The sequence below is a fragment of the Myxine glutinosa genome, chromosome 9 (genome assembly GCF_964187855.1).
Source record: "Myxine glutinosa chromosome 9, kmMyxGlut1.1, whole genome shotgun sequence".
In the NCBI taxonomy this organism is placed as follows: Eukaryota; Metazoa; Chordata; class Myxini; order Myxiniformes; family Myxinidae; genus Myxine; species Myxine glutinosa.
Window position 1 is genome coordinate 137,087,632 of NC_136269.1, and position 24,086 is coordinate 137,111,717.

Below are 24,086 nucleotides of genomic sequence, written 5' to 3' on the forward strand. Positions count from 1 at the left end.
GCGCCCAAGGGCGACCTGCGCGCGTCCTCGGCGGAGCTGGTCTTCGGGCAACCACTGCGGGTACCGGGTGAATTTATCCCCGACTCCACGGCTCCTTGGTCCGCGGCGCAACAGCGCTCCGCCCTTCAGGAGACCGCCCGGAGGTTCGCCCCGGTGCCAACGGCACACCACGGTTGCCCGCCTTCCCACGTCGCCCCGGAGCTTCGCACGGCAAAGTACGTGTTCATCCGGCACGACGCCCACCGGGCACCGCTACGGCCCCCGTACGACGGGCCCTTCCGCGTGCTGGAGACCGGGCACAAATTTTTCACGGTCGACATCGGCGGTGCCCCGGACCGCATTTCCGTGGACCGCCTCAAGCCGGCCCACCTCGATCCGGACCACCCCCCGCCAGCGGCTCTGCCTCCGCGTCGAGGCCGCCCCCCGGCGGTCGGACCCCCGGCACCTCCACCAGCAGCTCTGCCTCCGCGTCGAGGCCGCCCCCCGGCGGTCGGACCCCCGACACCCCCAGCCCCGCCGGCCCGCTACGTCCCCAGCCCTGCACCGATCGCCAGCAGGCGTTTCGGCTGGGTCATCCGGCTTCCCTGCAAACTCACCCTTCAGGTGCGCGGGAATTCTGGGGGGGCGCATGTGGCGGGCACAAGGGGCAATAATTCCACGCACCAGTGGGTGGCGCGAGCGCCCAGGCGGGGACCGATGGCACATGCCCCGCCCTTCAACCGATCGGCCACGCCCGGGGACTAGGCGTGGCCTCGGCACATATATGCGGGCTCTAAGCTCGAGCCCGCTCAGTGCTGCAGTTCGAGCTTTCAAAATAAAGTCTCTTTTGTTTTAACAAACGCGTTGTGGCCTACCTCTTTGGCAAGCAAGTTGTATGTGCGCAGCACCACACTTCATTGGCATCATTGTTGACGTTTTTGTGACGACTGTCATCAAACGGAAAAGTAATATATCTTAACGGAAAAGAAAAAACGAATTTTTAATATATGTCGACATTTTCCCGACTGTTATTTTAGGCGGTGTATTTTCGTGTATCAGCATGGCGCGATTTTTATAAATATATCTCGGCAATTTCCCGTGCGTGCGTGAATGTTCTCAATTATTTCTGACACCGAGTCTAAAACCATCGATAAAAATTAAATCAGATGGTGAATTCGATAAAATGGGCTTTTGTTTACAGGCCTTTGAGAAATCATTTCGTTCTATAAACGGGAACTTTCTTGGGATTCTCATCCCGTTTTTTTTCAACCGGGTCTAAAACTATGTTAGCGACTGTTAAAAATGAAATGATATATCTAATTAGAATTGAAATAAACCTGTGTGAGAGAGAAAGACAGCACGGGCCTAACTAAACAGGCCTCAAAGCTATTCGAGTTAATAAAATGGTGGATATTTGTTTACATGAAGCCTCTCCAAGAATGGGTGGAGCTATGGGTGGAGCTACTCTGCAAACGGACTAAGCCACACCCCCGGACAGACGTCCAACAGAATCACCGTAGCCTATTATAATATAGATACCTATTGCAAAAGAATTTGCAATATCATGTATTATGTAATACAGTTATATTACAAATATAAAGACAATGGTTTTCAATTACCTTTGTTTGTTGCTGTTCTATAATCCTGAGCACTATTTTGAGGCCTTTATTGGATTCCTTGATCCAGAAAACATAGGATTAGCATATTTAATTAAGTTTCTAGGTTGACTAGAAGCCGAGATCGCGCAAAATATGTATTTTATGGCGACCATTTTGAAAATCCAAAATGGCGGCTATGCAGGTGTCTGTGCAAATGCTAACATTGATTTTCGGATTCTCCATGCTCTGATGATTCCAAAAATGTACAGGTTTGCTAATCTCCCAAAATTTTGAACGAAATTATATTTGTTAACATAGTGAACCTGCCTACAAGGGCCCTCTCACCGAAAACATAGCTACATCAACAGAGAAATTCACCTGTAAGATATATGGCGTGCCCTAGGTCGATACATGCAACAAAGCACGAGTCAAGTTGTTTTGTATCGGTCGTGCACAAGAGACTCTGCCACCAACCTCGGATGCAGCAAAGTTTCACATCATGCGTTCACACTATCAAGCAAGTGTCTGGAACCAAGCGCACTCGCCATATCCTGATCTTCCTCCGGTGCCCGAAATGGGATGGATGCACCTGGATGGTCAGTTAGTGCCACGGCTACTCTCTGCCACCTGTGCCGAAAGCTTGCAGGGAGATCACCTCATGTGGTTGTACCAAGGGGTGCCTCAGCCAACGCTGCAGCTGCAGGAAAATTCGCATGGAATGCATCGAGGCAACTGCAGGAAACTTGGCGACAACTGCCGGAACACTCATGACGACCGGGAATAAGTTCATGTGGGCACATCTACCTGTACACACAATGAAGGACTGTATATAACGCTTTGGCAGCAGATATGATCAACTCATGCAATTCATGCACAATTAAGTAAAAATTCTTGCCATTGCTGTCATGTTACAAATAAATAAATTGCTCGTCAAATGTTGGTTTACGTCGAAGCGCGTCAGTCTTATTTGAGGTACCTTACTTTGCTTCGCCAAAATGGGAATTGCATCCCGAATATGTTTCCTGCCAACATTTAAATCATATGTAGTGTGTCTCTGGGCGGTCTGTGTTCCTGGTGGGGAGGGAGAGGGATGGGGCTTGTGGATCTCATCTGGTCGACGAATTATTCAACGTTAAAAACGACTATTTTAGAAATAAATACGAGTTTCAAGCAGTTTATTCACATTTTATTTCAAAACTGAATACGGCATTGGATTCCCCATCTATGAAAACCTACAAAAGCACATTTCATTCAAGTTTCTAGTTTCTACCTCGTTTAGTCAAAAAGATATGGACATACATACATTTCAGCCCGGTGGTGGCGGCCATCTTGGATTTCTCCATTTTGAGGCATTATCGGCCATTTTTGAGCCGGGCACACAGCACATTTGAGTTCAGCACCCCTCAATACCCCTAAAAACCTTGTGTGCCCTAAATGAACACGATTTGCCTCCGGGGTTAAGATCTCTTGAAAATTGCCCCGGTGTAAATGATCACGAAGTCTGGCAGGACATTTTAATATGTGAGGGTAAATAAATAGAGCAGAGCAAAAGTGCATCGATGGAGGGAATAACACACGAGTTAACATCGTGGTGGAAGGCAGGCAGAAGTTAAAGAGCGGAGGAGGTTTCGAGGGGAAAGAGTTGCACACTAGAGTACGTTTGAGGAGTGTGGTACACGTTCTCCATCGAGGTATTTCGATCGGTGAGTAAACGTTGCTCAAGCTCTGTTCATTATTAAGAATTGATGAGTGTTGTGATTTTTATTATTGGTATTGATATTTGGCTCATAATGGATAAATAATCAGAATTCATGATTATATGTTTCTACATTTGAATCCCCTGCCCTGTGAGGTTTCTTTTCTAATAGATGTGGAGGCTGATTTCACTGTATCAGCAGTTCCTGCACGACTTTGCAACACACACACACACACTAACTAACTAACTAACACACACACCCAATAACTAACACACACACCCAATAACGAACACACACACCCAATAACTAACTAACACACACACCCAATAACTAACACACACACCCAATAACTAACTAACACACACACACAATAACTAACACACACACCCAATAACTAACTAACACACACACCCAATAACTAACACACACACCCAATAACTAACACACACACCCAATAACTAACTAACACACACACCCAATAACTAACACACACACCCAATAACTAACTAACACACACACACAATAACTAACACACACACCCAATAACTAACACACACACCCAATAACTAACACACACACCCAATAACTAACTAACACACACACACAATAACTAACATACACACAAACACCAATTAACTAACACACACACTAATTAACATACACACGAACACACACACACAGACACACACACACTAACACACACACACACACACACTAAATAACACACACACACTAAATAACACACAGACAAACTAACAACTACAATCACACACATACACACACACTAACTAACACGCATACACACACACTAACACACACATACACACACACTAACTAACACACACTAACTAACACACTAACTAACACACACACTAACTAACACACACACTAACGAACACACACACACACACACACACACACACACACACACTAACACAATTACACACACTAATTAACTAACACACACACAAACTATCACACACTCACACAAACACACAAACTAACGCACACACACAAACACACTAACATACACATAAACAGACACACACACACACTAAACTAACACACACACACACACACACACACACACACACACACACACACATACTAATGAACTAACACACACACAAACACTAATTAACTAAAAGACACACTAAAGACACGCTTTACACAAAAAAGGTGCAAAAACAGATCCTTGCAACTACAGACCAATCAGCCTGCTCCCAATTATCAGCAAAGTCATGGAATCCATCATTGCTTCGGATATGAAATCTTTCCTCTTCTCCAATGGCTTGATCTCTGATCATCAATTTGGTTTCAGACCAGGTCACTCTACTCTGGACATGCTGCTTCTGCTGTCTCAACAATGGATGGACGTCCTCAATGCCAAACAGGAAATCAGAGCTGTCTCCCTTGACATATCACATGCCTTCGATACGGTCTGGCACCCCGCTCTGCTCACCAAACTCTCCTCCTATGGTATCCATGGAAATCTCCATGCATGGCTTGCGGACTTCCTCTCTGGTCGTAGTCAACGTGTGGCCCTGAATGGATTTCTCTCATCTCCCCTTCCCGTTCAGGCTGGAGTTCCCCAAGGCAGTGTGCTGGGCCCTGTGCTTTTTCTGGTCTTTATCAATGATCTCTCCGACTCTCTGGAAAATCCTCTGTATCTCTTTGCTGATGACTCCACTCTCTGCCGCTCCATTCCTCTTCCCTCAGATCGGCAGTCTGCAGCCTCCTCACTCTCTGAAGACCTGGACAAAATCACAGACTGGTCAAACATGTGGAACATGTCTTTCAATCCTGACAAATCTCACACTCTTACTATGTCTCTCCGAATAGATCGACTGGACAACCCTCCCATCTACTTTCTCAACAATCCTCTCCAAGAAGTTCTGTCGCTCAAGCTTTTGGGTCTCACTATCTGCCATGATCTTTCTTGGGAAAACCACATTTCCAAGCTGGCCTCCAAAGCCAGTCGCCGACTGGGCATCCTCCGTCGTGCGAAGTCCTTCCTAGGCACACCTGAGCTCCTCACCACATACAAGGCTTTCATCCGCAGCTCAATGGAATACTGTTCTCCCCTATGGGCTGGTGCTCCTGCCTCACACCTGGCTCGGCTTCACGCTGTTGAATCCAAAGCTTTCAGAATCATTGGAATCTCCCGCGATGAAGCTATCTCTGAGGGCCTTTCACTCACTCACCGCAGGCAGGTAGGTGGTCTTTCTGTCTTCTACCGACTCCTCTCCGGCCTTGCTCCCCCAGCTCTCTCTGTGCTCTGTCCCCCAAATATTCCTACAGGTCGCACAAGATCTGCCAGCCACCCTCTGATGGTTAAACTGCCGAAATCTCGGCTCTCTGCTCACCTTCACTCTTTCATTCCTCTTTTCTCCCGCCTCTGGAACAAACTCCCACACTCACTTCAATCACACTCCTCCCTCCAGGTCTTCAAAACAGCTGTTCACCACCATCTCTTATCTTCCCCCATCCAAAACCTTGATCTTTTCTACCCCCACTAATTCACCCCAGATCCACCTTGTTTGAAATTCCAACATCTTTCCTGGAAGTCTTGGCAGTGTCCATACGTTTTATACCTCTCCCACCCCCCCCCCCCCCTTCCCATGCCTCCCCCCCAAAGCCCTCTCCCTCCCACAGTTCTCTCGATGTCTCCATGTCTCTCGGTCCCTGCTCTCAAATGTTGTGTTTGTGTCCTTCCCCCTCTCTCCCCATCTTGTCTACCGCTCCCGATGTTATTTGTTTTGTGTGTCTGTTTGTCTTTCTGTGTGATTAATGTTCGCTCTTTCACGAGCCTCGATCTTGTATACAAAACAAAACAAAAAAAACTAACACACACACTGACACACACAAACACTAATTAACTAACACACACTCAGTAACATACAGACACACACACACACACACACACACACACACACACACACACTAAACAGACACACAAACACGAGTTAACTAACACACACACAAACACTAATTAACTAACACACACACTAAACTAACATACACACACGTTTGTAAGTGACATTCCCTTGGCCCCCTCCCCCTGCATGACCAACCTTTCCTTTGCCCAGTCTGTCTGGCCGTTGCTCCTTTTGTCAAACAACCACATTGTTCTTCCTTAATCTCCCGTTTATAACTTCCTGTTTTCTGAACAGAAGACTTTACAAGTCCCATTGGAGGCTCACGAGAACCCCATTGATTTGGCTGAGCCAGCTTTTCAAAACTCTCCGACATGCAGGCAGACGAATACACACGCACACACACACACACACACACACACACACACACACACAAACACTAACACACACTAAGTAACTAACACACACAAACTAACTAATCCACACACTAACTAACCCACACACTAACTAACTAACACACACTAACTAACACACACACACACGCATGCACACACACATACACACACACACACACACAAACACATACATCATGCAAATAAAGGAACACATGCACATGTAAACAAACCAACACACACATAAAGAAGAAGAAGAAAAGTGTATGGTGTTTTTTTGCGAGAAAGAGAGATGGAAGCTAGGCCGGGAGATATAGTAGTTGAGTGAGACAGAAAGTAAGACCAGCAATAGCGACACGGAGAGTGTAAGATGGTTCCGGGCACCACTTTAACGTTTCTAAGTCAGGACGGTAGTACCACCCTGGGTGGTTGCTGCCTGCAACCTTCTATCTATGGACTACCTACTACTTTAGGCCCTGGTTTTACTTTTCATGCTTTCTCATTCAGCAACAGATTGTTTCACTCGGTATGGATCGAGTACTTAGTACTGGTTCTGTCAATAGTCAGAAACGATTTCGCAATGAAACTGTTGCACAACTTGTTGGTGTTTGTTTTTGCAAATTTTTGTTCTATCTGATCTTTAGTCGTTTTTCTACTCCAGACATAACTTACCTTTCGTGCTCGAATACCATGCCCCCCTCTCCTTCCAGCTCCTCCCTCATCGACTCTTTTAAACTAAAAAATGTCTTTGCCTCGGAGCGACGGGCTCTCATTGGCCTTGCGGAGCCGGTCAGGAACATACAAGTTTAGGCCTGGCCCAAATCCCAATTGTCTGTTATTCAATCCTGAACGCAACCATCTTTAGATTGCGGACTCTTTGGCAAACTTTGGCTCAACTTGATGAAAATTGATCGAAGCTGGACTTTTTTTGTTTCTACGTTTTATCCTTGACTCGGTTTCTTCCACTTGACTGGTTGGATGAAAAAAAACGAACAAATTTCTGACAGGTATGTGATTATTAAAAATGCTTGCACTCGATGTGTCAGGTGACGTTGGGGGTTTTGGCCACCTGTTGCAGTTTATGCCAACTACCTTTCGCGTGTACATTGTGAGTTCCTGATTTTTGGATGTGCCTGAAATGTTACGCATTATCTCCTTACTTCACAGCTTGAAACAACATTCCACTATCTGGACATCCAGGGTGTTTGCAGTGGGCGACTGTCCCAGGTGAGCACATGGATGACTGTACCAAATAAGTTTTTGCATCAATTGAGAAATACCTATTGGTCAACTGACATTGTTTGATCCAGTTTCTGGCTGAGAATCCCAACACCCGTCTGTGATGCTCTCCGCCGAGCTGTCAGAGGCTGCCCTTCGTCCGGCCTTCCGATCTGTCGGGGGTTCCCCTATCCCACCTGTCTGTCTGTCCAGTACGTTGCCTTCACTCGGATGTCTGTCTGTCCGATGCTACTTTCGCCCAGCAATCTGTCTGTCCAATGCTCCTTTCCCCCAGCCATCTATGTTTTTGTCTGTCTGACGAGCCCGTCTCCCAATCGTCTAGCTCGGACATTCCTTTATCTCACCCATCGGTCTGTCTGACACTTCCTTTGCTTGCCTGTGTGTCTGTTTCATGCTCCCTTTGCCCAGCTTTCTGTCTTTCTGACATTCGCTTCAACCAACCATATATCTGTCCTACCTTTCCTCCCCTGGCCATCTGATATGTCTGAGGCTCCTTTCACCTGACCGAGATGATCTGTCCGAAGTTCCCTTGTGTCAGGGTTTTGTCTCTCCAACACTCCCTTCACCCAGTTGTCTGATCTGTCTGAGATTCCCTTATCTCTCCCATCTGTCTGTACAACCGTTCCTTTTGCCCACCACAGTGTTCTCCATGAATCTCCTGTTTATTGCTTCCTGCTTCCTGAACAGAAGACTTTATAAGTCCCCATTGGCAGATAACGAGAGCCGCGTTCATTTTGCTGAGCCAGCATCTCGAAACTGTTACAAACGAGGAATATGGTTGAATTGACATTTTACACAATGCTCAGTCAAACTAACTGGTTTGCAAACCGGATTATTCATAGGAAGCAAAGAGTGGCTGTGAGTGGGAGGATGTCTGGCTGGGAGGATGGTACCTCAGGGTACCTCAGGGATCAGTACTGGGACCATTATTATTCATATTCATAATTTACTTCAATGATTTGGAGAGTCAGGTTAAAAGTTGGCTTTCCAAATTTACAGAAAAAACTGACACAAAGCTTGTAGGTGAGGTAAGTAGCAGAGAGAGGTTGATCAGATTCAGCAAAGTGTAGATACATTGATGGATTGCGCAAAAGATTGGCAGATTTAATTGAACAGAGAAATGTAATGTGCTTGGGATGGGGAAGAATAATGAAGATAGAGATCACATGATACAGAGAGCAGTTTTGGAGCGTGTCACAATGGGGAAGGGTCTAGGGGTGGTAATAGATATGGGGAGGTGGTGGGGGCAGGAAAGCAGACAATACAGGGCCAGCTAGTGGTAAAGCTAACAGGATGTCAGGTTGTATTAGTAATGTTAACTCTGTACAGGAATTTAATGAATCCTCGTCAAAATATTGTGAACAGTTAAAAAAAGACCAAGTTATGAGGAGTGACTGGAGGTGACAGGGCTTTGTACATTAGAAAGGAGGCGATTACAACGGGATCGGATAGAGATATTGAAGATAATTAAGGGAACACAACAGACAAAACTAGATTGGCACTCACTAGACCGCACACCTCCGCCAGGCTGAACAATTTACATTTTGTATCCCACTGATAGGCCGGATCTGGATTCAGACCTGAACCAAAATCAAATCGGCTTGTTCTCGTCACCTAACCAACTCGTACACCAAGTTTAGTCATAACTTGTCCACAACTTTTTGAAATATCATGCTATAGACATATATACATATCTATATATATATGTATATATGTGTGTGTGTGTGTGTGTGTGTGTGTGTGTGTGTGTGTGTGTGTGTGTGTGTGTGTGTGTGTGTGTGTGTGTGTGTGTGTGTGTGTGTGTGTGTGTACAGTGCCTACAGAAAGTATTCACACCCCTTGACTTTTCACATTTTGTTATGTTGCAGCCTGAATTTAAAATTGATTAAATGGAGATTTTTCTGTCGCATAATACCCCATGATGTCAAACTGGAATTTTATTTTCGAAATATTTACAAAATAATTAAAAATGAAATACAGAAATATCTAATTTACACATAAATATTCAACCTCTTGAGTCAATACTTCATCTAAGCACCTTTGGCAGTGATTAAAGCTTCAAAGTCTTTTTGGGTATGTCTGTATCAGCTTTGCACTGGATCTGGATTTGGGGAGTTTCTCCCATTCTTCCTTGCAGATTTGCTCAAGCTCTGTCAAGTTGGATGGGAAGCGTCGGTGAATAGCAATCTTCAAGTCTTTCCACAGATTCTCAATGGGATTCAAATCTAGGCCTTGTCTGTCTCACTCAAGGACTTTTACATTCTTGTTCAGAAACCATTGCAGTGTTGCTTTTGCTGTATGATTGGGGTCGTTATCCTGTTGGAACAGAAATCTTCACTGCAGTCAAAGGTCTTTTGCACTCTGAAGCAGGTTCTCCTCAAGGATTTACCTTACGTGGCTCCATTCATTGTTCCCTCTATCCTTACACGTCTCCCAGTCCCTGCTGCTAAAAAGCATCCCCCTAGCATGATGCTGCCACTGCCATGCTCTAAGGTAGGGATGTTGTTCGATGAGTGATGAGTTGTGCTCGGTTTTTCCGCCAGACATAGTGCTTCCCATTCAGGCTAAAGAGTTAAATTTTCGTCTCATCAGACCACAGAATATTTTGCCTCATGCTCTCTGAGTCTTTCACGTGACTTTTTGCAAACTCCAGGTGTGATGTCATGTTCCTTTTTCTTAGGAGTCGCTTCCGTCTGGCCACTCTCCCATAAAGCCTAGATTTGTGAAGTGCTGCGGAGACTGTTGTCCTTCCAGCAGGTTCTCCCTTCTCAGCCAAGGAACTCTGTAGTTCTTGCAGAGTGATCATTGGGTTCTCGGTGACCAAGGTCCTTCTTGCCCAGTTGCTCAGTTTGGTCGGACGGCCAGCTCTTGGAAGAGTCTGGGTCGTTTCATATTCTTTCCATTTCCTAATGATGGAGTTCACTGTGCTCTTGGGAACTTTCAACACTCCAGAAATTGTTTTATACCCTTCCCCAGATCTATGCCTCCTCACAATTCTATCTCGGAGTTCTAGGGACAGTTCCTTGGACTTCATTGTGGAGGTTCTACTCTGACATACACTGTCAACTGTGGGACCTCATATAGAAAGATGTATTTCTTTCTAAATCATGTCCAATCAATAGAATTGGCCATAGATGGACTGCAATCAAGTTGTAGAAACATCTCAAAGATGATCAAAGATCTCAGGATGCACCTGGGCTCAATTTTGAGTGTCTTAGCGAAGGGGTTGAAAACTTATTGACTCGAGACATTTCAGCTTTTCATTAATTTTTTTGTTAAATTTTCTAAAAAAGAAATTCCACTTTGACATGAAGGAGTATTATGTGTAGATCAGTGACAAAAAATCTCGATCTAAACCATTTCAAATTCAGGCTATAACAGAGCAAAATGTGAAAAAGTTAAGACCTTCTGAAGGCCTTATATATCGAACACACACGCACGCACACAGGGTCTTTTCTCGGGACAATCATTATTCAAAGAAAGATGTAGGGATGGTTTCACATCATTATTTCTTGAGATCATCCCGACCTTGTTTCCATATTCTTTGGAGTAACATCCCTGTACATCCTTTTGCATTTTTACCTCCGCGACCAAAGGTGGATGGAAGAGCTGATACACACACAACATTCAGAAAAGGTTGTGGATGGATTTGGACGAAAGTTGGTGGAGAGGTTGTGTGTGTGACAAGGAAGAACCGATTCAATTTTAGTGAAAATTCGGATCCGGATCCGGCTAGTAGAATTTTTAAAGTGATTCTTCACCATTGGGAGATGGGCCAAAAATGATACATAGCAGGATATCTGAAAAAGTTGCAGATGGATTTGGATGAAACTTGGTGGACCGGTTGGGTTTGTAACGAGGACTAATCGATTCGATTTTGGTGAAGATCTGAATATGGATTCAGATACCAGAATTATTTAATTTTTAAAGTGATTCTTCACCATTGGGAGATCGGGCCAAAAATGATACATAGCAGGATATCTCGAAAAGTTGTGGATGTATTTGGACGAAACTTTGTGGACAGGTTGTGTTCGTGGCGAGGACTAATCGATTCGATTTTGGTGAAGATCTGAATATGGATTCAGATACGAGAATTATTTAATTTTTTAAGTGATTCTTCACCATTGGGAGATCGGGCCAAAAATGATACATAGCAGGATATCTCAAAAAGTTGTGGATGTATTTGGACGAAACTTGGTGGACAGGTTGTGTTCGTGGCGAGGACTAATCGATTCGATTTTGGTGAAGATCTGAATATGGATTCAGATACGAGAGTTATTTAATTGTTTTAAGTGATTCTTCACCATTGGGAGATCGGGCCAAAAATGATACATAGCAGGATATCTCAAAAAGTTGTGGATGGATTCGGACGAAACTTGGTGGACAGGTTGTGTTTGTGGCGAGGACTAATCGATTCGATTTTGGTGAAGATCTGAATATGGATTCAGATACGAGAATTATTTAATTTTTTAAGTGATTGTTCACCATTGGGAGATCGGGCCAAAAATGATACATAGCAGGATATCTCAAAAAGTTGTGGATGTATTTGGACGAAACTTGGTGGACAGGTTGTGTTCCTGGCGAGGACTAATCGATTCGATTTTGGTGAAGATCTGAATATGGATTCAGATACGAGAATTATTTAATTTTTTCAGTGATTGTTCACCATTGGGAGATCGGGCCAAAAATGATACATAGCAGGATATCTCAAAAAGTTGTAGATGTATTTGGACGAAACTTGGTGGACAGGTTGTGTTCGTGGCGAGGACTAATCGATTCGATTTTGGCGAAGATCTGAATATGGATTCAGATACGAGTTATTTAATTTGTAAAGTGATTCTTCACCATTGGGAGATGGGCCAAAAATGATACATAGCAGGATATCTCGAAAAGTTGTGGATGTATTTGGACGAAACTTGGTGGACAGGTTGTGTTCCTGGCGAGGACTAATCGATTCGATTTTGGTGAAGATCTGAATATGGATTCAGATACGAGAATTATTTAATTTTTTCAGTGATTGTTCACCATTGGGAGATCGGGCCAAAAATGATACATAGCAGGATATCTCAAAAAGTTGTGGATGTATTTGGACGAAACTTGGTGGACAGGTTGTGTTCCTGGCGAGGACTAATCGATTCGATTTTGGTGAAGATCTGAATATGGATTCAGATACGAGAATTATTTAATTTTTTCAGTGATTGTTCACCATTGGGAGATCGGGCCAAAAATGATACATAGCAGGATATCTCAAAAAGTTGTAGATGTATTTGGACGAAACTTGGTGGACAGGTTGTGTTGGTGGCGAGGACTAATCGATTCGATTTTGGTGAAGATCTGAATATGGATTCAGATACGAGAATTATTTAATTTTTTAAGTGATTGTTCACCATTGGGAGATCGGGCCAAAAATGATACATAGCAGGATATCTCGAAAAGTTGTGGACGAGTTCTGACATGGACGAGTTTTGACAAAACTAGGTGCATAAATTGGTTAGGTGACAAGAACAAGCTGATTAGGTTTTGGTTCAGGTCTGGATGCAGATACGACCTATCAGTGGGAAACAAAAGGTAAACTGTTCACCTGGCGGAGGTATGCTCTTTACTGAGGGCCGTTCTCATTCAAAATGTTTTTATTACTTGTAAGAATAACAAATGGTGATACGCTGGTGATTTTCTTTATTTCCATCGAACAGGAAAATATTTCATCATAAGGATTTCGTCTTCTCCTTTTTTATACCATGCTGTCTTCACCTTTGCCCTGTTCCCACCATGCACCTCCCAGCTCGTAATAGAAACAGAGCGAACGTCACTTGCTCTCAGGTTTCCATTGGCAGAGGAGACTGACCAGGTGGTGGGTTACCTGGGGTGTTCCCTCAAAAGGCTTTTCCCAAATATTCCAGCAATGTAAGGCCTGTTTTGATCTCATGCTCACTCGAGGCCTAATACTTTTATATTTCCTATGTTTACTGGTACTTTGTGAATTCACATTCTGCAACATTTTCATTTTTTTTTTTGGAAAAAGCAAATTTATTTGTTTGTGGCCTGCACTTTTCCTGCCTGATTTCTTCATGAATACAAACGAGTTCAGACATCATTATGGTCTTCATGACCTTTGACCTTGTGCAGGAAGCTGCTGAGGAAGGTATCTTTGGAGCCTGCCGAGAGGATAGCTCAGCTGCTGGCGGCCTGGGAGATTCAAGCCACAGCGGAGCCCGTGCCTTGCGGTGAGGTTCAGTCATTTTTGAACTGGTGCTGTGGTTGGTTAACACATTGCATTGTTAAAGTATGGGGAGTGCTGAGTAGTTTGTCATATGCCCGAGGGGGTCTGTATTTCAAGGATGTATTTAGGCCCGAAGATATAATCTGCTCTTTCAAGTTGTTTTAAATTGGGAGCGTATTATTTGGTAAATCCTGGTTGTGTGTGTGCGTGCGTGCGTCCGTCCGTCCTCCCTCCAATACAGCGCAACCCATAACTGCTCTTGTAATCCCATTATGGTGGCGGGGATGGGGATGATGACAATGGTGGCCAAATTCCTTAATACTGCCTTGGCTATGCTTTTGGTGAAACACTGTTGGCATTAACCTCAGGTTCTCACGACAGGTGGATTCTCACAGATGTATGCCTGCATGTGTGACTACTATGGCCTGCCGTACCGAGAGGAAGTGCAGTGGGTAAGTCTCAATGGTCGTTGTTAAAGTTTGGTGGGTTTGTCGGCTGGATTGCGATCTTCCATCTGGTGGTTGAAACCCTTTATATTACAGCTTTTTCCTTTTCATACTTCGCTTTAAGGATCATGAAAGAGCTTATATGTAAAGCACATGCAGAACGATGACATACAGTGCATTCAGAAAGTATTCAGACCCCTTCACTTTTTTCACATTTTGTTATGTTGCAGCCTTAAGCTGAAATCGTTTAAATTCATTTTTTCCCTCATCAATCTACACTCAATACCCCATAATGACAAAGAGAAAACAGGATTTTAGAAAGTTTTGCAAATTTATTAAAAAGAAAAAACTGAAATATCACATTGACATAAGTATTCAGACCCTTAACTCAGTACTTAGTTGAAGCACCTTTGACAGCGATTTCAGCCTCCAGTCTTCATGGGTATGACGCGACAAGCTTTGCACACCTGGATTTGGGGATTTTTTGCCATTCTTCTCTGCAGATCCTCTCAAGCTCTGTCAGGTTGGATGGGGACCGTTGGTGGACAGCCATTTTCAGGTCTCTCCAGAGATGTTCAATTGGGTTCAAGTCAGGGCTCTGGCTGGGCCACTCAAGGACCTTCACAGAGTTGTCCCTAAGACACTCCTGTGTTGTCTTGGCTGTGTGCTTAGGGTCATTGTCCTGTTGGAAGGTGAACCTTCGGCCCAGTCTGAGGTCCTGAGCGCTCTGTTTCAGGTTTTCATTGAGGATATCTCTGTACTTTGCTCCGTTCATTGTTCCCTCAATCCTGACCAGTCCCCTAGTCCCTGCTGCTGAAAAACATCCCTACAGCATGATGCTGCCACCACCATGCTTCACCGTTGGGATGGTATTGGGCAGGTGATGAGCGGTGCCTGGTTTCCTCCAGACATGACGCTTAGAATTGAGGCCAAACAGTTCAATCTTGGTTTCATCAGACCACAGAATCTTGTTTCTCACAGTCTGAGAGTCCTTTAGGTGCTTTTTTGCAAACTCCAAGCGGGCTTTCATGTGTCTTTCACTGAGGAGAGGCTTCCGTCTGGCCACTCTGCCATAAAGCCCAGATCGGTGGAGTGTTGCAGTGATGGTTGTCCTTCTGGAAGTTTCTCCCATCTCCACACAGGATCTATGGAGCTCAGCCAGAGTGACCATCGGGTTCTTGGTCACCTCTCTTACCAAGGCCCTTCTCCCCCGATTGCTCAGTTTGGGCGGGCGGCCAGCTCTAAGAAGAGTCCTGGTTGTTCCAAACTTCTTCCATTTAAGAATTATGGAGGCCACTGTGCTCTTGGGAACCTTCAATGCAGTAGAATTTTTTTTGTAGGCTTCCCCAGATCTGTGCCTCGACACAATCCTGTCTCTGAGCTCTGCAGGCAGTTCCTTCGACCTCATGGATTGGTTTTTGCTCTGGTATGCATTGTCAGCTGTGAGACCTTATATAGACAGGTGTGTGCCTTTCCAAATCATGTCAAATCAATTGAATTTACCACAGGTGGACTCCAATCAAGGTGTAGAAACATCTCAAAGATGATCAAGAGAAATGGGAGGCACCTGAGCTAAATTTCAAGTGTCATCGCAAAGGGTCTGAATACTTATGTAAATGTGATATTTCAGTTTTTTCTTTTTAATAAATTTGGAAAACTTTCTAAAATCCTGTTTTCTCTTTGTCATTACGGGGTATTGAGTGTAGATTGAGGGAAAAAATGAATTTAAACGATTTCAGCATAAGGCTGCAACATAATAAAATGTGAAAAAAGTGAATGGGTCTGAATACTTTCTGAATGCATTGTATCGTGATCGTTTTTACATGAATCACAAGAACATTAGTAGTTGGGAATAATACACATCGTATGTCGGACTTGAACCCAGGTTCCCAGCACATCACAAGCCCTGGATTCAGATGGAATGCTAAACATGTCCGTCCAAAGTTAGTGTGCCGATTCGACTTGTACATAATAATAATGGTCTTGCATCAAAAGCTTCTTCAACGTCCCGGTTATTTTCAGATTGGCTATGTTAATGTTTGTAGACTCGATAATTACCATTACTCATGAATTCCAATGCAGTTATTATGATTTCTTTTTATCTTCACGGTTTTTTTGAAAAGAAAACGTGGGGATATTGCAATTGGCTCTGTCACTGTCTGTCTGTCCGTCGTGCTATCTCCTCCTAAACGGTTGTGCAGAAATTCACCAATCTTGTTAATTATGATCAACACAAGAGCTGGGTAATTTTGGCCCCATCCCGGTTTGAAATCGGTTTCAAAATGTCAAATAACAAAAAATACAATTACGGCCACATTTAAAAACATTTTTAAATGAAACTTTGTACAGTATATGCAATGAACATTGGGGGACGCATGAAATATGTGACGATTTTTTGGATTTGACTATGTTCATGTGTGGGAGTTGTCCTCCTGTATCAATAATAACAGACAACTTTCACTTTGTTGACAAAGGACCATTTATTAATTACGTACGTACGGAGACAAATATTTGACACCAGGCAAGCAGATCTCTAAATTCCACTCAGGATGGTATTCAATATATACCCACAGTCCCACACTGTCCACGGCGCAAGAAGGCAAGAGGGAAACTGGAGCATAAGATAAGAACAAAAGCTGATGTAACGGACCCTTGGCTTCACATTTTTGCACAAGGTCAAACTACAGATAAAACATGTTTTGCCACCTCAGCACAAAGAAGCAGTTCTGCCCAGTAACTGTGAAATGGCTCTCAGCCAACCCTGTACAAGCAAGCATATTTCCCTTGGCCCAGCTCAACTAGGTCACATGATGCGTTTTACCCGACATGCTCCTAGCCATGGCTGTCTCTGATTAGTCCAGAGATGACAATTCTCCATTATTACCCCTACACATGTTCCAGTGGGGTGGGCACTTAGGATCACAGGGGTCAAAATGGGTTAAAAAAAAAAAGATTTACTCAAAATTTGATATTGGGTCATTGGTGGATCTTCTTGCCATCTTTCAACTTTGCCTAAGGTGGAAGTGTGGGAATTTGCGATGGCACATGTATTTACTCCAGCATTTCTGAGGCTTTTTGTGATTTCAGCCCCAAAATTATAATTTGATTCCAGGATCTTCATCTCTTTACAGCCTGGTGTTGGCTTCGCGGTTAGGGTGCCAGCTTGGGATCCTAGGATCCTGGATTCGAATCCCAGTCGATCGCTGAATTAATGCCAGGGGGGTTGACTCAGCCTGTCATCCTTCCGAGGTCGGCAACTTGAGTACCAGTTCACTGGTAATTCCCTGTGTGTCACAAGGGGCGACTAACGGGGTTGGCGGCAGGAAGGGCATCCGGCCATAAAACATTGCTTCAAAAAGGGGATCACGGTGCCCGAAAAAGGCCAACCCCTGTGTGTGTCCACCCTCAGGAGAGCCAGGAAACAATATCTCTCTGTTCTCAGGACAGAACTCTCTTATCTGTCTCCCTCTTCCAAATCCTGGTGGTGTCTGGTCAAATCTGTTTCTGGTGTTTGTTCCCCCTCCATCCCCTCCCTCACCTCAAATGGCCACACGGCTGACTCCGCGCGTGAAAAAGCTGAATGCCTCAACTCTGTGTTTTCCTCCAAATCTTGTGTCCCAAACCCATCCCTCTCTGTACCCACCGTACCCAGTCGTACCCAGCTGCTCCTGGACTCTGTGTCCTTTCCTCCTGACAAGGTGGAAAAGTTTCTGTCAACCCTCGACTCTGATTCTGCAACTGGACCTGACGGCATCAGCCCACGGGTCCTAAAATCTTGTTCTTCCGCTCTTTCACTCCCTCTCTCTGTTCTCTTCACACTCTCTTTTGCTCAAGGTCATCTGCCATCTGCTTGGAAATCTGCCAACATCACCGCTTTGCACAAAAAAGGTGCAAAAACAGATCCCAGCAACTACAGACCAATCAGCCTTCTCTCAATTATCAGTAAAGTCATGGAATCCATCATTGCTTCAGATATGAAATCTTTCCTCTTCTCCATTGGCTTGATCTCTGATCATCAATTTGGTTTCAGACCTGGTCACTCTACTCTGGACATGCTGCTACTGCTTTCTCAGCAATGGATGGAGGTCCTCAATGCCAAACAGGAAATTAGAGCTGTCTCCCTTGACATATCACGTGCCTTCGATACGGTCTGGCACCCCGCTCTGCTCACCAAACTCTCCTCTGTTGGTATCCATGGAAATCTCCACGCATGGCTGGCGGACTTCCTCTCTAGTCGTAGTCAACGTGTGGCCCTGAATGGGTTTCTCTCATCTCCTCTTCCTGTTCAGGCTGGAGTTCCCCAAGGCAGTGTTCTGGGCCCTGTGCTTTTTCTGGTCTTCATCAATGATCTCTCCGACTCTCTTGAAAATCCTCTCTATCTCTTTGCTGATGACTCTACTCTCTGTCGCTCCATTCTTCATCCCTCAGATCGGCAGTCTGCAGCCTCCTCACTCTCTGCAGACCTGGACAAAATAACAGACTGGGCAAACAAGTTGAACATGTCTTTCAATCCTGACAAATCTCACACTCTTACGATGTCTCTCCGAAAAGACCGACTGGACAACCCTCCCATCTACTTTCTGAATAATCCTCTCCAAGAAGTTCTGTCACTCAAACTTTTGGGTCTCACTATCTGCCATGATCTTTCCTGGGAAAACCACTTTTCAAGTCTGGCCTCCAAAGCCAGTCGCCGACTGGGCATCCTCCGTCGTGCGAAGTCCTTCCTTGGCACACCTGAGCTCCTCACCACGTACAAGGCTTTCATCCGCAGCTCAATGGAATACTGCTCTCCCCTCTGGGCTGGTGCTCCTGCCTCACACCTAGCTCGTCTTCACGCTGTTGAAAGCAAAGCATTCAGAATCATTGGAATCTCCCGCGATGAAGCTAACTCCAAGGGCCTCTCACTCACTCACCGCAGGCAGGTTGGTGGTCTTTCCGTCTTCTACCGACTCCTCTCTGGCCTTGCCCCCCCCAGCTCTCTCTGGGCTCTGTCCCGCAAATATTCCTACAGGTCGCACAAGATCTGCCTGCAACCCTCTTATGGTTAAACTGCCAAAATCAAGACTCTCTGCTCACCTTCACTCCTTCATTCCTCTTTTCTCCCGCCTCTGGAACAAGTCCCTCACTCTCTTCAATCCCACTCCACCCTCCAGGTCTTTAAAACAGCTGTTCACCACCATCTCTTATCTTCCCCCATCCAAAACCTTGATCTTTTCTATCCCCGATAATTTCACCCCAATTCCACTTTTTGAAATACCAACTTCTGTCCTGGAAGTCCTCGGTGTCCTTGTGTTTTATACTTCTCCCACCCCCCCCCTCCCCTTCCCACGCCTCCTCCCCCCAAGCCCTCTCCCTCCCACACATCTCCCTGCTCTTAAATGTTGTGTGCTCTCAAGTGTTTGCGTGCTTCCCATTTTCTTGTCTTCCGCTCCCTCTTTTTATATATTTTGTTTGTCTGGTTGATTTGTTTGTGAAGTAAATGTCAGCTCTTTCACGAGCCTCGATTCAGTATACAAAAAAACAAAACCCCCCTCCCCCCCCCCCCCTGCTCTGCGGGGAAAAATGGCCTCTCAAGGTGGTTCTTCTATCTTCATCTCTTTAACGTGTCGCGTGTTGTCTCACATTGTCTCTTTCATTAATTGTTTCTTCTTTTTCCGCGGTTTTTGTGATTTCTTTCATTGATTATAATTATTCATCTTCTTTCATATGCAGCATATGGTTGTGGGCCGCACCATAATTGACTGAGGGTGCAGCTGTGCCGCTGATGCATTGCCCCTTATAGGTTCAGGCAGGAATTTGTATTCTGTAACGTTATTGTCTCGTCTCTAATTTCTTCCTGATGCCGGCGATAGTTCGCCTACTCTTCGTGAAGCACGCCGTGGGATCTTTAATGTCCAACAACTAACGCCGGCTCATGGAACTCTCAGTTTAATGTCCATCCAAGGGACGGTACACACATTGATGCATCACCCTGTCTGTCAAACACCAGGACAACAGTTGATAGCTGGGTTGGGATTCAAACCCAAGATAGACAGCTCAGAGGTGAGTGTGCACATCTCTAGGCTATGCTGCCTTTACTCATTTTTTGGTTAGTGAAGCTCCTATCCATAAAATGGAAACGCTTGCTGAGTAGAGGCCGAGTACTCACAGTGTTGTGGTGTTGGCTCACAGCATCGCCTTATTTGTGCGGCTTCGATACTTTCGGCCATTCGAAGCGATACCCTCGGCTTCGATACCCTTGGCCATTTTTCTGTCATCCCATCTCGATTCCGGTGGGTGAATCCCTGTCTGTGATGGAGATACGACTGTTAAAGCAGCAACAATTGATGAGGTCACACCGTTTATTCGTCCAGTGCTCATACAGAGCTGCTGCGCCCCCGTATGGTCTGAAAATGCTACGACTAAGAGTGAATGCCAATGGCGTGAACGAACGGACTATTCGACAGCAACGAGCCTTTTGGACAGAACATTATGAATAGTTAGAAGGAAGATTCCAGCCTAAAGTGTCAAAATACATGGCAAGCACCATGAACGCTTTTGTCTAATTTCATGTCTCCGGCTATAAATCTGAAATCATTGGAATCCCTCCTCCCCCAACTCAGGTCATCTTGATTTGCAAATCCTGTTTGGATTTCATCTTCGTATCATGTATTTACTTGTGTTTTGTAAAGAGTAGCACCAATGAGTTTGTCTCATAGCTTGATCACCATGACAGCATGACTTGATCACCATGGATACGAGACAAGAAGCCATTGTGAATGGAAAGTACACCTAATTGTACACCGTCAGCTTGCTGAAACCAATGTTCACGTTATTGTCTCGTCTCTCGTCTTAACTTTATTATTAACTCTTATTAAGAGGTTATATTTTCACCCCTGTCCGCTTGTCTGTTTGGCTGTGAGCAGGATATCTCCAAAAGGTATGGACAGATTCGGACAAAATTTGCTGGACAGGTTGGGTATGTGACAAGGAGGAATTGATTCGATTTTGGTGATGATCTGGATCCAGATCCAGCTGCTAGAATTTTTTTTAAATTTTCTAAGTGATTCTTCACCATGGAGAGATAGGGCCAAGAAAGATATATACAGACTTGGCATTTAATATGGAATATTTTTTTTGTGGGGGTGAACTTACTTTTCAAGATGACTTAGAACCAAAAGTTCATTGGAATTATGTTGAAATTATTCTAGATTTTGTTAATGTGACCTTTAAAAGAAACAAAAACCACATTTGACATTTCGAAGCAAATAAATTGATCCTTGAAAGTGATGTAAACTGATATCGAACTCAATTCACGGACAGTACTGTGTTAAACTTCTGTACGTTTTCCAGAAGTACCTCTTTATTTTGCACATTAGCCAAAAAAATTTTCAACAAAAACAAAAGCTAAATTATGACTGGGATTACGGACAGTAAAATTACAGTTCAGTACTTCGTGTAACCCCCACGAGCATTCAGGAGAGCACGTACACGTCGAAGCATGCTGTTCACGAGATTTGCCAAGGTTTGGACAGGAATCGCTTGCCATGCAGTGACAATAGTCTGCTGCAATTCACGCACAGAGGTCGGCTGCTGGTCCAAGTTGTCGATTTGACGCATTAATTCTGCCCACAAGTTCTCTATCGCATTCATATCCGGGGACATGGCAGGCCACTCCATATGCTCTACACCACGGTCAGCAAGAAAGTGTTGGATCATGCGAGCACGATGAGGCCGTGCATTGTCATCTTGGAAGACAAAGTTTCCTCAAAAGGCTGCATGAGCAAATGGAAGCAATGTTTCTTCCAGAATGACCTGTACTTGAACTGGTTCAGGTTTCCATTCAGACCAACCAGGTCAGTTTTGCCCCCTGCATGAAAAGCAACCCAAACGGTCACCCCACCACCTCCAGCTTGGACTCTTGGCACTATACAATCTTCGTTGTGGGCTTCATGCACTTGTCTGCGCACTCTGACGCGGCCATCTTGACGATAGACCAGAAATCTAGACTCGTCACTGAAGGTCACGTGATTCCAGTGTCCTGGCTGCCATTGACGGTGCTCTCTGGCCCACTGCAATCGGCGCTGGCTGTGTTGTCTGGTCAGGCGTGGCTTTCTCAGGGGACGCCTGGCACGATAGCCTGCTTGAACCAGTCGTTGGTTGACTAGCCTTCTGGATACAGGCACATTTGTCATTTGCTGCCACTCAGCCCTAAGCCGATTAGCTGACTTGGTACGGCCATTGCAGACTAACCGGTGCAGCTGGCGATCATCTCTCCTTGTGGTTCTGCGTGGACGTCATGGCCTCGGTATTGGAGTAGGGACACCCCTCTGAGCATTTCGTTTCAGGATCTTTGACACCTGACCTTGAGTGATGCCATACTGCCGAGCAATAGCACGCTGTTTCATGCCAGAATTTCGTAAAGCCACCACTCCATGACAAACAGCATTGTCAAGTTGACGGACCATCTCCAGAGGAAGCGGCAATAACTTTTGTAGACGTGCAGCAGTTGTTTTCCACTAATACAGAATGCAACAACCCATATATACCCGATTGTGAAGCCAATCGTCAAATGTACCTGTCCTTACATTTGTCACGCCACCTGTGATATAATCCTGTTATTGACTTCTTGCTGCGAAAGACAATCAGTGACATGGTTCTTTCAACAAAGACATCACCGAAGGGTAAAAGAAACTCACCAGATTGATATACTGAGTTCAGAAATTAAACCCAAGTCAAGAAAAAAAAAAAATTCCATATTAAATGCCAAGTCTGTATTTCCTTAAAGACAAAGGACAAAAAAAAGGACAAAAAGGAAGATATTTCAAAATGTTAAGGACGACTTCGGATAAAACTAAGTCGATGAGTTGGTTAGGTGACAAGAACAAGCCGATTAGATTTTAGTTCAGGTCCGAATCCAGATCCGGCCTTTCAGTGGGATACAAAAGGTAAACTGTTCACCCTGGCGGAGGTATGCTCTCCTCCGGGTGCTGCTCTCTTCCTATCATCTGTATCAGCTCATTTCCACTTTCCTTTGGTAACACAAGATTCCGACTTGCCTAAGGAGTCTATGGATGATCTTTTTACTGTTAACGGTCTTCATAAATACAACTGTAATGGAACAATTCGTTTATTCCTGTATGATGCTCCTTATTTACAAGGTTTTCATGAAGTGGAAAGAAGAGAAAGTGTTGGTAGGTAAGGGAAGGTGGGATGGATCAGGCCATTCTTGTTTCCTGTACAAACCTCCCACTTCCCCTCTCTCCCCTTTTCTCCCCTTAATTTGTAAAAGAAAACCGACATGTAATCCATAAAACTGTTCTTTTAAGTTTCGAATGATTAGAAGCTGTGCAGTCATCAGTGATTGGAATCTGGTGTCTGGCTTGTAATAGCCATTACCATTGCGGATGTCTTCCACGAATGTGTCCCATGAGGCACTCCTCTTCATGCAACTGGAATTAGAGCAACGGATAGCCGACAATTGGACATCGTTTGTAAGCATACTTCGATTAACAGATGAATGCTCGCCAATGATCGGTATCCTTGATCGTTTAATACTCCATTGTGCATTTAGTTGGTCAGATTAGACGGGTATCCTTCATTTTCCGCACTGCAATGGCCTGTTTGTTCTCACCTGTGTATGCGGCTCATGATGCTGAG

General features: G+C 44.7%; 1 protein-coding gene across 1 annotated transcript in view; it reads left to right on the forward strand.

Annotated features, from left to right (window-relative positions):
• Window positions 1-24,086, forward strand: part of LOC137434868 (F-actin-uncapping protein LRRC16A) — a 265,856-nt gene that overhangs the window by 82,391 nt on the left and 159,379 nt on the right. The window contains 4 exon segments of the mRNA XM_078784989.1: window positions 7,710-7,769; window positions 13,564-13,685; window positions 13,908-14,005; window positions 14,383-14,453. Coding sequence (XP_078641115.1) covers window positions 7,710-7,769; window positions 13,564-13,685; window positions 13,908-14,005; window positions 14,383-14,453 — 351 coding nt within the window.